We start from the raw sequence: 13,573 nt of genomic DNA on the forward strand, positions 1-13,573 counted from the left end.
TGCCATACGATAATCAGAGTAAAGATATTTTGAATGTATTCGATTTGGTTTTGATGAGAAATTGTTTGATAAGAACTTGTTTTGAAATGGTAATGAGAAAGTTTTGTTGAAAAGTTTGAACGTGTTAGCATTTTCAACTCAAAAGTTTTTATGAAAATAAGTATATGTTATATCTCCTATTTGCAAGCATGATTGAAAATGTTTGATCCATGAAATTGTATTAATATTCCTCATTGGGCTTTGAATTCATTCCCCCTTATTGATAATCTTTTAGGTAACCTCTGTTTGGGTAAGGAGTGATTGTTAGGAGGGAAATTTGGCTTTATTTAGGACATTTGTTTGAACCCTCTTTATTTTAGACATTGTTTAGATGTTAAAACTTAATTCTCATTTGAATTATTTTGAATTGGAGTTATTTGGACAACAACACTTTGGTTGATATATTAGTTTTTTTAAAGTTGATACTTGGAGATTTTAGAATTTTGTCTTACTACTCTGAAGAGGAATTTGGTAATTGGTAAATTTTTAGTTATAATACGAATGTTTGTATCGTTTCCACTTTTAGCCCTTGGGCTTAAGGTGTGAAATGACTGTCATGCCCTTGGAGTGGTTTTGGGGCATGATAGAAATAGTTCTTCTTGAGGTATCATTGAAAAGTCATGCCCTATGGCAATGAAGTAGAGGTCCCAAGACCAAGCCTCTTTGGTATTTAAATGCACTACAAGAAAAAGGCAAACCTTGACATATCATTTCTTGACACAAATGTATATATGTTATCGTAGGTTGTTTAATGGGTAACAATGACATATACAAATTAAATGCAGGCAATAATGACATTTTTTAAATTCAAAGAAAGCAATATTAACATATAATGAGTTTATCTTAATTGAAAATTATAAGTCAAGGTAGAAGTATATGACTATAAATCATCCTTTGTGCTATTAAGATAATTACCTTAACGTATAATTCAAAAGTTAAGGTAGTTCATTTAATTATCTATGAAGGTTTCTTGGACTAAAAAGAAACTCTTAACTCTTTTTATTCTCCATTTCAATCAAAACCTGATGCCACTTGTAGAGAGGATCTCATTGCGAAACCCTAGAGCACTTTAAGGCAGAAGATCTGAGTCTTTACATCAATTTTCGGCATGAGTTCTTCCATAGATGAGTTCCAAGGGTTGAGGTGACTCAAAGTTGCATTTTTGAGGAGCAAGGTTGACATCTAGACTAAATTTTTCTCCTAACACAAGGTATCAAGCCATAATCTCTTGCCCATTTCACTAACTTTTTGCATTCCCTTGCCTTTATTTCTTTTTTCCTTTGTAAACCGCAATACTTTTCAAGAGAAATTTGTGGAGTTTTTGGATCTAGGGTTTAGGATATGATTTTGCAAGTGTGGAGTTGAACTAAGAATTGGAGAGATTGAAAGCATAAATTTTTTCCCTTTTTCCGAGATGGAAGATGTTGTTTGTGTATTCTATTTTCAAATGATTTGATTGTAGATCCAATGCATCCTTGTTATTCTTCATGGGTGTGGAGTGCACATTTCAAATAGTGTCATCCCTTGGTCTGATGTAAAACATATATTTGTTTATAGCTATAAATGGGTATATATTCAATATATACTTACATATATTTTATTAAAATAACTATTTGTATTTTTATTTTTTAATATAAGGTGTGGTACACTAGTTGGTGCAAATAGTAGTGATAGTGTTTAGTTCTAGGACAGCCAGCACAAAACTCTTCTGCAGGCATATTCTTTGCACAAAGGCAATCAATGCCAATGCTTTGGCAAGAGTCCTAGTCATAACAGGGTGTGCTCTTTTGGTTTTGATGGTTAGGAGTGGAGCATTTTTTTTATTTTTTATTTTTTAAGATATTTAAACTATTCTTAACTATGTATTGACTCTCCATTATTGATGTATTAAGAGGTACAGTTTACTATTCTCCTAAAATATATTCATTGTGCAATTTTTTTTTTAAATTTCTTTTATTCCATTCACAAGAATAGTAAGTAAATGCTGCTGTTATGTTGCAATTTTTTGCATATTTACAATTACTAAGTGGAAATTGTGGCTCTACTTTCTAATAATAATTTACGTCACATTCATTTTAGGGAACGAAATTTCATTCCCTTCACATATATTTTGACTTCAATCTTAAGCTAATAATAATTTTTGTCTAGCTAATTCCGGCTATAATTTTTTTTTTCTTTATTGAGCTTTTACTATGAAAAAAATATAAAATTATTTCTAGATAGTTTTTGGCTATGAGAATGATTTTTACATTACTTTTGACTATATAATAATTTGTGCATAGAATCTAACAATGATAGATATTAAATGAGATTTGTGCATAACTTTTGCAATGAATAAATAAAATAATTTGCTTATAGCTTCTAACTATATATAACTAAGTAAATACGAATAAAATATGCAACATCTATTCTATATTAACAACTTTGACTTGACAATAAAAAAATTATCTTCGAAACAACTCATGTTGATAACGTATAATAAAATAATATAGAATTCAAATAATAAAAGAAATAAATTAGGAAACGAAGAAAGGGGAGAATAAGAAGAAAGAATGTTTCTCAAAATTGATCTTTCTCTTTTGCAAGGTGGAAACCGCCATTTATGGGTACACAAATTGAACCTAAAGTTACAATTTATTACTTCATAATGAAGTAAATGTATATATTATAATTTACAAAACAAATTTTGGTGGTCATCCACCATTAATAGCGATTCATAACAAGTAATAAGTTATTAAGTCATTAACTTGCACAATATGAATTCTTTAATGTGATGAAACAAAGATACAAGATAAAGGGAAAAACTTCAAATTTCTAGACAACCATAGAAGATTACATACGATGAAACAAAGATGCAAGATAAAGGGAAAAACTTCAAATTTCTAGACAACCGTAGAGGATTACATAAAGCATTTATTACAATCAATTATGAAAATAGTTTTATTGTACACACATATATCACCATTAATTTTATATTTATTGAGCAGAAAATCCAGCGGAGATGGTAGAGTTGGTCTGGTTCTAGAAAATTTGCTTCTCAATACCATAAATCCAAGCATGACCTCTTAGTAGATGGTTTCAGGCATGCACACTGCACCAATTATCAAAGCCAAAAGGAATAAATCTTGTAGTTATTATGGATGGAATAACATCGAATTTTGCAATGAATTCTTTCATTATTTTTATGTTCAAAGCGACATTCCATTCAATTATTGCAATAGATTAATGTGAAGCAGCTATATTAAAAATAGAATTACCTGTAACATGAGCAGCCAGAGGGAAGTCTAATGACCGATCTTCATTCCCCTCCATATTTGACTATTGGGAGATGAGATACTTTTTGTCCATCCTCTCCAATATCCTGTTGGTACGCTGTTGGAGAGTACCAGATTTTGTGATGATTAATTCCTGCAATGGCGTCCTTTGGAGGACACGTTCAGGCAGTCCCTCCAGTTTTGGGCATTTGTGGATTCCCAAGTAACTAAGACACGACATTATTAACCTCTTTTCTTCTTCTATTACTTCCCACTTTTCCCACTCTTTCATATTACGAAAAGTCAGTTTCTTCAGCTTTGGGAATGCAATTGTTGATGATGATCCCAAAAACTCGCCACCAATGTGTTTCACTCTTTCCACACCCTTGATTTCTAGCGTCTCGAGGACAGGAAGTTCCCCTAAGGGAGGCATACACAGACAACCACTGCAATATGAGAGTTCAAGATTTTTCAGTTGGGTTAATGATGACCTCATCATCCAACCAGGCCATTCTGTATCACCATAACCCCGTATACATAGAGATTTCAAGTTTGGATGGGGTTGTAGAGCTTCAACCACACTCTTCGGCCCCTCCTTTACTTCAGGTAATAAATTTGTCGAATGGGATCGTGGAGCTCCAACCAAATAGTTCGTCCCCTCCTGTGGATCAAATACCAATGTCAAATGATGAATGTGTATCTTATTCTTCAAATTTGCCTCTCGTGCCTCCCTTGCATTTTCCACATTCTGCAACCCTCTTATTTCAAGCTCCCCTCTAAGGTTGCTCAAGTTTCCCAAATCTCCTATATTGCATTCATTGTGACCATCACTGCTTACAGTGAATTTCTCCAATGTTTGAAGAGAGTTTAATCTTGAAATTCCTTTTGGCAAGCCCTTTAGAAGAATAGTTAGAAAATTTTGCAGATGCCTCAGATTAATAAGTTTACCCATTGCTTGTGGTAGTTGCACAAGTGAATCACATCCACGAATATTTAAGGTTTGTAAATTATACAAATCACAAATTGCTTCCGGCAATTCCCTCAATCCATGACAATGTGATAGATTAAGGTATTTTAAATGTATCAATTTCTCAAGTGCCTTTGGAATTTCCTTTCTCAAAAGATTCCGCACCAAATCCAATACCCTGAGGCATGTCAAATGCTGGAATAAATTAGGTAGGGCTTCATCAATGCTTGAAACGACTGCAAACTCAAGCAAGAGGGTGCGTAGATTCTTCATTTCATATGTGGAGACAAAATTCGGGTGCCTTTGTTGGCCAATTAAGGTGGCATGGCGAATTTTTTGGAAGGATACATTTGTTCTCCCTTCTTCGTTCATAATACAACATTCATTCTTAGTCAAAAATTGAGCAAAACTGTGCACTATGTCATGCATCTTACATCTTATTATATTATCATCACCATCTTTTTCAAAATCTTGAAAGAAAGACCGAGCAGCTAAATATTCAAAGTACTCTCTGCCAACCATCTCCATCTCTTTACTCGCATTAGAGTTGAGATAGTCCTGTGCCATCCACAACTTGATCAACTTATCTATTTCAATAACCGAGTCTTTTGGAAAAACAGCACAAAATGAGAAGCAGCGTTTAATTGCAGGGGGTAGATCATAATAACTCAACAACAAAGCAGGGGAAATATCTCTCTCAAACTCATCTAGCTGCCATACTTCACTCTTCAATATATTCTCCCAGTCTTCCTTGTTATTTTTTAAGCGCATGAGATTCCCTAAAGTTTTTATAGCGAGTGGCAAGCCCTTGCATTTGTCTGCTATTTTCTCGCCAATTGCTTTCAATTCTTCCACTTTCTCCCTGCTCTTTTCAAAGAAAGCTATTTGATGGAATAATGCCCAAGATTGCTCCGGAGACAGTTCCCCCAATGGATGCTTGTACGCAGTCCTCATCATCTTAACAACACTCTCATTTCGTGTGGTCGCCAGAACTCTACTCCCTGATGCTCCGCAGTTGATAGTGTTCTTCAGTTGTTCCCACAATCGATAGTCTTCAGTGCACACATCATCTAGCACAAGAAGGAATTTCTTTCCGGCAATACATGTTTGAATTTCTTGTTGTACAGCTTCCAAATCATGGAGATTACAAGGCTTTTTTTGGAGGGCTTCAACAATAGACCTACAAACTCTGATTGGCTCAAAAGGATCAGAAACACAGACCCATATTCTCTCATCAAAATGGGCCTTCACCTCTGTATGGCTGTAGGCTAATTGAGCAAGAGTTGTTTTGCCCATGCCTCCCGTCCCGACTATGGAGACGATGTAGAGGCCAGATTTCTGTTGACAATTCTTACCCAAAAGATGGCCTAATATGGTGCCTTTATCCATATCCCGGCCACATACCTCTGAAATATCAATTGCAGAGGTAGTTATAAGTCGCTGTAGTCGTTCCTCACTCCTACTAGACACAAAATTAAAATCGGTTCTTTCACTTGCAATGACATGTAGTTGTTGTTTAATGCTCTTAATCTTAAGAGCAATGTCACGACGAGAAGCAACTTGCTTGAGACAAAAGCAAGGGGAGGGAATGCAGGAGCTTACCTTCTTCGTAGACATGGAAGCATTTTCAGCTCCCTGGATCTGTAATTGGAGAATAGCAGTGCTCCACTCATCCACCACGTCGTCCATTTGGTAAGCCATGTCTTTCAGCCTCTCCAACCAACCTTGGACGGATTTTTCCTTCACTTGTCTGCGCTCTGCATCCTCAAGAACATCTCGGACGGATCGGAGTGTATCTGTGAGGCTTTGGATTTCTGCTTCAACACCCAGAACCAGAGTAAGTTCATCACGAATCTGTTGCTCAACAACGGAAGCCAAGCGCTCCAAGACGATAGAAAGGAGAGCATCAGCCATAAGGGGGTGATGAATGAAGGCAAGTGAGAGAGCTAGTAATCTAATTTCACTGGTAAAGAGGCGCAGCCATACAACACCAATAGTTGACTTCATCTATATCAACTATTTAGCCTTGGCTTATCAACTATGTGCGGAGGAAATGAGGCCCACCTTATTTTTTCCATTTGTTATTCTCATTGGAGCTTTAGTCGATCTCTTCGGTTTCACCGTCAGATTGATGTCTTCTTCCCCGTAAAAGCTTGGAATTTTATGACAAATATCACATTGTAAGAAAACGCGTAAAGACTAAGAATTCTAGTGAAATAAAGACTAATGGAAATGAAGGAAAAGGAGTTGTGGGCCAACCTATTTTTGTTACTTAACCATGTTTGGTTCCAGTTTTATTTATTTTTATTTTTTTGTTTTCATAATTAAGATTTTTAAAATGATTTTGAAAATTAATACTCATTCGAAACTATTATTTCATACCTCATCACAAAACTAACAATAATCCTATCTTGTCTAAACATTAAAAAATTATTCAAAATTAGCAAATAATTATAAAGAATATTGTAAAAATACTTTTTTTCTTCTTATTATATAATTACAAAATATATTTTTATTTTTAAGAAATAAAATTAGAATTCTCAAACCTATTTAATATTTATAGAAAGTAAAAGTATATCTAAATAATTATTCCTTTTTTTTTTAACTTTCAAGAATTAATAAAAAGACAAAATAAAAAAGAATTAGAATAACATGCAATAAGCTTAAAATATTGTAAAGTGTGACTTACTTTTCAAAATTTTAATCTAAAATAATTAAACATTATTTTATTTTATATAATAATTAAGTTACCCAACATGAAAAATAATACATATATATTAAGTTTGAGTCAACTCTTAGAAAAAATCTATTATATTCATATGCAAAATTAAGGTTTCTCAATAAAAGATCAATATGTCAATTTAATTGATAATATGCCTATGATAAGAAATAGAATGTTGTTGTTAAACATTCAAAATATTGTAAAATGTCTAAAATCTTATGTCAATGATTCCTCATGGATTTGACACTTAAGATTTGAAGATCTTAATTTTGGAGGATTGAAATTATTGAACAAGGAAAATATAGTGAGAGGATTGTTTTCTATAGATCATTTTGATCAATTATGTGAATGATGCCTACTTGGAAAACATGTCGAAATAATTTTCCAAAAGAAACCATTACAAGAGCAAAGAAGTCTCTAGAGCTTATTCATGTGGATGTATTAGTGTTAGGATTAAAACACTCTAATCTTATTTTCTGAAAGCAATAATAAACCAATGCGAAAAATAAAGCACAAAAACACACGAAATTTATAGTGGTTCACTCTCAATTTGAGAGTTACGTCCACTTGTAGTTGTTGTAGATTTTCATTATGATGAAAATAGAGTACAAGATAATCCTAAAACACTTCACCCTCTAGGTTTTTCTCTCTACGTTTTTCTATTTCCTTCAATACCCTAAAAGAAATAAAACTCTCTAAGTTGGCTACCCTAAACATAATATAAATAAGATACCAAATCAAATATGTAAAATCCTAAAATACCCAAACTTAAAATGCCATTACTATTGGGATAATAATTAGGCTCCACACGTCTCAACAATCTCCCACTTGGAGACTAATCCATCATCAACTGTCTTCACCTATAGTGGCTACGACTTCTCTATCTCAGCTAAGAAGTCCAATTGAAATTGCACACAACTCTAGTTTCTCACTTGTTATGGTCTTCGTCAACATTTCAACTAGATTTCAATTCCCCTAAATCTTCTCGAGTGTTAAAACTGTATCTTCCAAAGCTGATCTTATGAAGTGATACTAAACCTGTATGTGCTTTGTCATAGCATGATAAACAAGATTCTTTGCTAGATGGATGGCACTCTGTTTGTCACAATGTAACACACTTCACTTATACTTGTGACCCAATTCTTCCAAGAAAGGCTACAACCACATTAGGTTTTTGCTAGCTGATGCGACTCATGGTAGCTTAGCTTTAAAGGCGTATCAACAAAATTTATACCTTAAATACTATTACTAAAGTAGCCAAGCTACTATAGCATAGTGGTTCTAGGATCGTTCATTGGGAAGGGTTTTCGCAAACACAAGTGATATTCAAATTAGGAAAATAGGTGATTTTCTTATAGATGTTAGCTTTAAAAGAAAATGCAAATGTTTTTAGAAAGATTTAAACTAATCTAAGCTAACATTAAAGACTAAAATGAAAGGGTGTAAAAACAAGTTTCTCAAAGATAGGATAGCTATGCTCTGGCTCTTATGCAAATTGGAAATCTCAGGATAGGCTCCTCGCGTTGGGGTTGCAACTATGGTGATGCTTGCTTCCCGAACCGGTATGGATTTAGCAAATCAAGTTTTAATCCTTTAAAATGACAAAACAGATGGTAGTGAATTTCATCAATGGTTATTCACCTTAGACTTCCTTTGAATGGCTCGTAAGAGATAACTAATGGTCTAAAGCCAAAAGGTTACCAAATATTGGCAACTCAAAGTCATTCCAGGTGATAAACTCACCTTTCAATGGCCATTGAAATTGGTTCTAACAGATTAATGCAAAACTTGGAATTGAAAACCTCACCTTCCAATAGCTCGTAGGAGATAACTAATGGATAGAAATCCAAAAGCTTATCAAGTATTGGCCGTTGGAAGTTGTCCAAAGGAAATAAAAACCAAACTTTGCATCAATGAACCGTTAATGAAAAACGACTACCTTACCTTCCAAGTGCGAGAAATTTCCATGGGATTGCATCCAAGCCATCACATAACATCCATACTTTGAGAAACTAAAAGTTTTAGCCAATCATCCTCTGAGGAAAAGCCCTCAGAGGCTGTTTGGCTACTAAGAAAATAGAAATGGGGAAGAACAAGAGAAGAGAGAAAAACAGAGCTTTATATATTCCTAAGTTAATGTACAGAGGATCGATCCCCCAATATATCCCTTCATTCATCCCCTTTTTTTTTTGTTGGAGGTGTTGTGCACCTCTATATATAGCAAAATTACAATATAAAGCTTTATGTCGGCTGAATACAAGGTTACAAAAGGAATTTACATGAGAAAATATCAAGCTAAAAATATTTGGGAAGTCAGTGGTGCGTGCGTGGAGAAACAGAGGATTCAAAGGAATTTCGCAATGTGAATTTCACATTGCGAAATTTTCGCAATGTGAATTACTCATGATGCGAAGTGCCATATTTTCGCATCATGAGTTAATTCACCTTGCGAAATTTTCGCAATGTGAAATTCACATTGCGAAATGGCAAAATTTCGCACCATGAAGAAAATCTCATTGCGAAATTTTCGCAATGTGAAATTCACCTTGCGAAATTGGTCATTTGGCATGATGCAGTTGCCTTCCGAAGGCCATATCTTCCTCATTTCAGCTCCAAATCATACACGGTTTGAAGCGTTGGATTCTTGACTTCCTAAGCTTTCAAATGGTATATAGTATGTAGAAAATGGACTTCGGGAAGTGCTCCAAAAGTGTGAAAGAAGACTGCAGCTGTTTTCTTCACTCTGTTTTCCTCTTCTCCATTGCTTGTGCTCGTGTTTCCACTTGAAATTCAAGCCTGTAATCATCCAAAATCCTTGCTTAACTCGCCCAAATAGCTCCTCCATCAATTGGCATGCTTGAATTGGTTCATAAGCTGATAAAAACATGTAAACTTGCCACAAAAATGGTTAAAACCAATTACTAAGGACCTTAATGAATTAATTGGGTTAAATGAATATGATTACTACTCAAAGGTGCTTAAAACCATTATTATTAGGTCTAAAAAATAGCACTTTTTGGTAGTAATCACTAGCCTTTGTCATTGCAATATACTCTACCTTAATAGTAGAAAATGCAACTATCTTCTACAACTTTGATACCCAAATGATTGTAGTACCACCTAGAGTATAAACATATCCTATAGTACTTTTTCTGCTATCTATATCACCAGCCATATCAATATCTACGTACCCCTACAAACCTAAATCTGACTTCCTAAAACACAAAGTCAACTCTGTAGTGCCTCTCAAATACCTGAGAATCCACTTCACTCTCTCCTAGAGTTATTTTCCCGAATTACTCATATATATACTCACAAATCCCACTACATGTGCTATATCTAGTCTAGTACAAACAATAGCATACATAAGACTACTAATACATAAGACACTTTGGCCATGTAAATCCATTCTTGTTCAATTAAGGGCGGCTGATCTTTAAATAGTCGGAAGTGACTAGCTAAAGGGGTACTCACAAGCTTCACTCCAACTATATTGAATATGTTAAGGACCTTCTTCACATACTCTTCCTGCGATAGTTTCAAGACCTCTTTATCCCTAGTAATCCTCATCCTAAGGATTTATTTTGCAGCACATAAATCCTTCATTGCAAACTCATCTGATAACTTGTTTTTTAGTTTGTCAATCTCATGTATGCTAGCCCCCAAAATCAACATATCATCAACATATAACAATAAAATAATATGGGAGCCATCAAACCTCTTGATATAGCAACAATGATCTACTTGACACCTCAAAAAACTATTATTGCTCATGAAGTTGTTGAATTTCTTATACCATTGTCTTGGAGCCTCTTTCAAGTCATATAGACTCTTTTGTAGCTTACACACTATTTTCTTTTTCCCCTAAACTTGAAACCCTTGTAGCTTATGCATGTGAATTTCTTCTTCTAAATCACCATGAAGAAATGTCATTTTTACATCCATCTACTGTAAGTGTAGATCTTCTTTTGCCATTAACCCAAGTACTCTTCTGATAATGGTCAGTTTGACCACTAGAGAGAAAATCTCTGTATAATCAATGCCTCCCTTTTGTTGAAAGTCTTTTACTACAAGTCTTGCTTTGTACCTCTTGCTACCATCATGTTCTTCCTTTATTCGATATACCCATTTATTTTGCAAAGTTTTTTTTCCCTTTTAGTAGTTCTGCCAATAGCCATGTTTGATTAGGCATCCATGAAGTTGGCTACCCTAATCCAAATCACATGTGTAAAATCCCCAAAATTCCCCAACTTAAAATACTCTTAGTATTAGGATAATGATTAGGCTCCACACATCTTAACATGTAGTCCAATTCATCCAAACTCTTTTGGTAAAAATAAATATTTTTTGCTTTTCATTGATGATTTTAGTAGAAAAAGTTGAGTGTATTTTTTGAAGGAAAAATCTAAAGTATTTAGTGCTTTTAAGAAGTTTAAAGCATTGGTTAAAGAGGAAAGTGACCACAATATATAAGAAATGAGATTCAATAGAAGACGTGAATTCACATCAAAAGAATTTGAAAAATATTGTGAAAATTATGGGATTCATTCGCCTTTAGCAACTCCATATTCTCCACACAAAAATGGTGTAGTTAAAAGAAAAGATAGAGTTATTCTTGACATGATTCAAACATGTTGAAAAGTAAGAAGATGGCTAAAGAATTTTGGGCCGAAGTAGTTGATTGTTGATTTATTTGTAAAATCACTCTCCTAATTGAAGTGTATGGAATAAAACATCACAAGAATCTTAGAATGGAATAAAGTTAGGTATTTTCACATTTGAGGGTATTTGGAAGCATTATATATGCTCATATGCCAAATCAAAAGTAATCAAAGTTAGATGACAAAAGTGGAAAATATATTTTCATTAATCATGACTCAAGCTCCAAAGGTTACAATTATACAATCCAAAAAATGGAAAGCTCATTCTTAATACAGGTGTCAAGTTTAATGAAGAAGACGCATGAGATTGGAATGCTTAAGGTAACTATAATACTCCTCCCCTTTATGAAGAAGGAGAACAAACAAGAGAAAGTTTGCAAGAGATTGCTACTCCACTTTCATCACTACCCCCATCAACTTATGAAGTTCCCACAACATCATCCTCTTTTGGAAGCTCAAGTGAAAAGGACACCATGTCTTAGAAGTCTACAAGATATCTATGAAGTAACAAAAAATCAAAATGATCTAACCCTCTTTTTTTTTTTTGCACATGATGAAAAATAAGTTTTGAAGAAGCAATTCAAGACCAAAGATGAAAAGATACCATGGAAGAGGAAATAAAAGTAATAAGGAAGAATGACATATGGAAATTCAAATCTCTTCCAAAAGAAAACGCAGTTGAAGTAAAATGAGTGTTAAAGAAGAATGCAAAAGGGGAGGTAGAGGAATACAAAACAAGATTGGTGGCTAATGGCTACAAGCAACAACAAAGCATCCACTAGGTGAATAACAAATCGCAATTGATTTATAAAAAAAATCTAGTTTTCCATGATCAAAGCAAGCACATCGATTTAATATATCATTTTATTAGATAGTGCATTGTGAATAAGGAAATGTAATTAAAATTTTGCAAAATCTCAAGATCAAATTGTGGATATTTTTATCAAGCCTCTTAAGTTTGAAAATTTTAGAAAGTTGAGGAAGCTACTTGGAGTCACAAGTCAAGTTTAAGGGAGCATGTTGGAAAATTAAACTTGATTTAAAAACTTTCTAATTATTAGAATTAAATTTAGTCTCTAAAAGTCAAGGGAAAATATTTTTTTTTGAGTTATTATTTTAGTTTCTATTTTTGAATTATCAAACTAAGAATGCTTCTATATTTTATTGTTAGGAGTTTCTATTTAATTAAGTGTGAGTATATATAAATAAAAGATTATGTGATAACTAAAAAAAAGAAAGAGTGGTGGAATAAAATAAATTTTTAATTCTTCCCAATTTTATATTCTTTGTAATTGTTTGTGTTTCTCCATCAACCCTCTTACTCCCATATCTTTTACTTCCACTTTTCCAACACTTTTATATGATGAAAACGGAGTCTCTTCAACTTTGTGAATAAAATTGTTGACAATGATTCCAAAAAACTCACCACCCATCAAGAGGTAATTCCCCCGACGAAGGCATACACAAACAATTGTCACAATTCTTAAGTACAAGATTTTTCAATTGGATTAATGATGACCTTGTAATCCAACTAGGCTACTTTGCGTCATAGAGATTTCAACTTTGGATGTGTTGTAGAGAGGATGAGAATATAGGTTTCGTCGAATATATCGATAACTTAATTTTTTAGATATATTAGGATATATCGAGAAATATCTATGAATATTTAAATACAAAATATCAATAAAATGAAAATTAATCAAAACTTATAAAATATCGAAAAAAAGACTTAAACAAATGATAAAAAAGAAATAATGATATTTATATAAGTATTTTTTATTTAAAAATATTAATATTTTATTTATAAATTTATATTTGTTTTGTATTTAATTAGTTTACACAACATATAATAAGATAATTAAAATTTAATTATTTACAATAATTTTATTTTAACTAATTTATAATATATGTATATATATATATATATAAC

The 13,573-nt window shown here is 33.2% G+C and overlaps 2 protein-coding genes across 2 annotated transcripts; both read right to left on the reverse strand.

Moving 5' to 3' along the window:
* Positions 1–2,831: 2,831 nt before the first annotated feature.
* Positions 2,832–4,408, reverse strand: LOC109123122 (putative disease resistance RPP13-like protein 1). Its single transcript, XM_019222038.2, has 2 exons — positions 3,297–4,408; positions 2,832–3,130 (listed from the first exon to the last, which is right to left on the reverse strand). Exon 1 carries the CDS (start codon positions 4,243–4,245, stop codon positions 3,358–3,360), a length of 888 nt encoding a protein of 295 aa, XP_019077583.1. The 5' UTR covers positions 4,246–4,408; the 3' UTR covers positions 2,832–3,130; positions 3,297–3,357.
* LOC100266904 (putative disease resistance protein RGA3) lies at positions 4,385–6,267 on the reverse strand. The gene is made up of 2 exons (XM_019222087.1): positions 4,695–6,267; positions 4,385–4,455 (listed from the first exon to the last, which is right to left on the reverse strand). Exons 1-2 carry the CDS (start codon positions 6,265–6,267, stop codon positions 4,385–4,387), a joined length of 1,644 nt encoding a protein of 547 aa, XP_019077632.1.
* Between the last annotated feature and the right edge of the window lie 7,306 nt (positions 6,268–13,573).

Source organism: Vitis vinifera, chromosome 9 (assembly GCF_030704535.1).
Source record: "Vitis vinifera cultivar Pinot Noir 40024 chromosome 9, ASM3070453v1".
Classification (NCBI taxonomy): Eukaryota; Viridiplantae; Streptophyta; class Magnoliopsida; order Vitales; family Vitaceae; genus Vitis; species Vitis vinifera.

Coding starts and splice junctions, on each gene's coding strand:
- LOC109123122 (XM_019222038.2), bottom strand. CDS start 4,245: ATGGGTAAACTTATTAATCTGAGGCATCTGCAAAATTTTCTAACTATT.
- LOC100266904 (XM_019222087.1), bottom strand. CDS start 6,267: ATGAAGTCAACTATTGGTGTTGTATGGCTGCGCCTCTTTACCAGTGAA. Junction 4,456..4,694: donor TGATGATAATATAATAAGAT/GTAAGATGCATG, acceptor AATTTATTCCAG/CATTTGACATGCCTCAGGGT.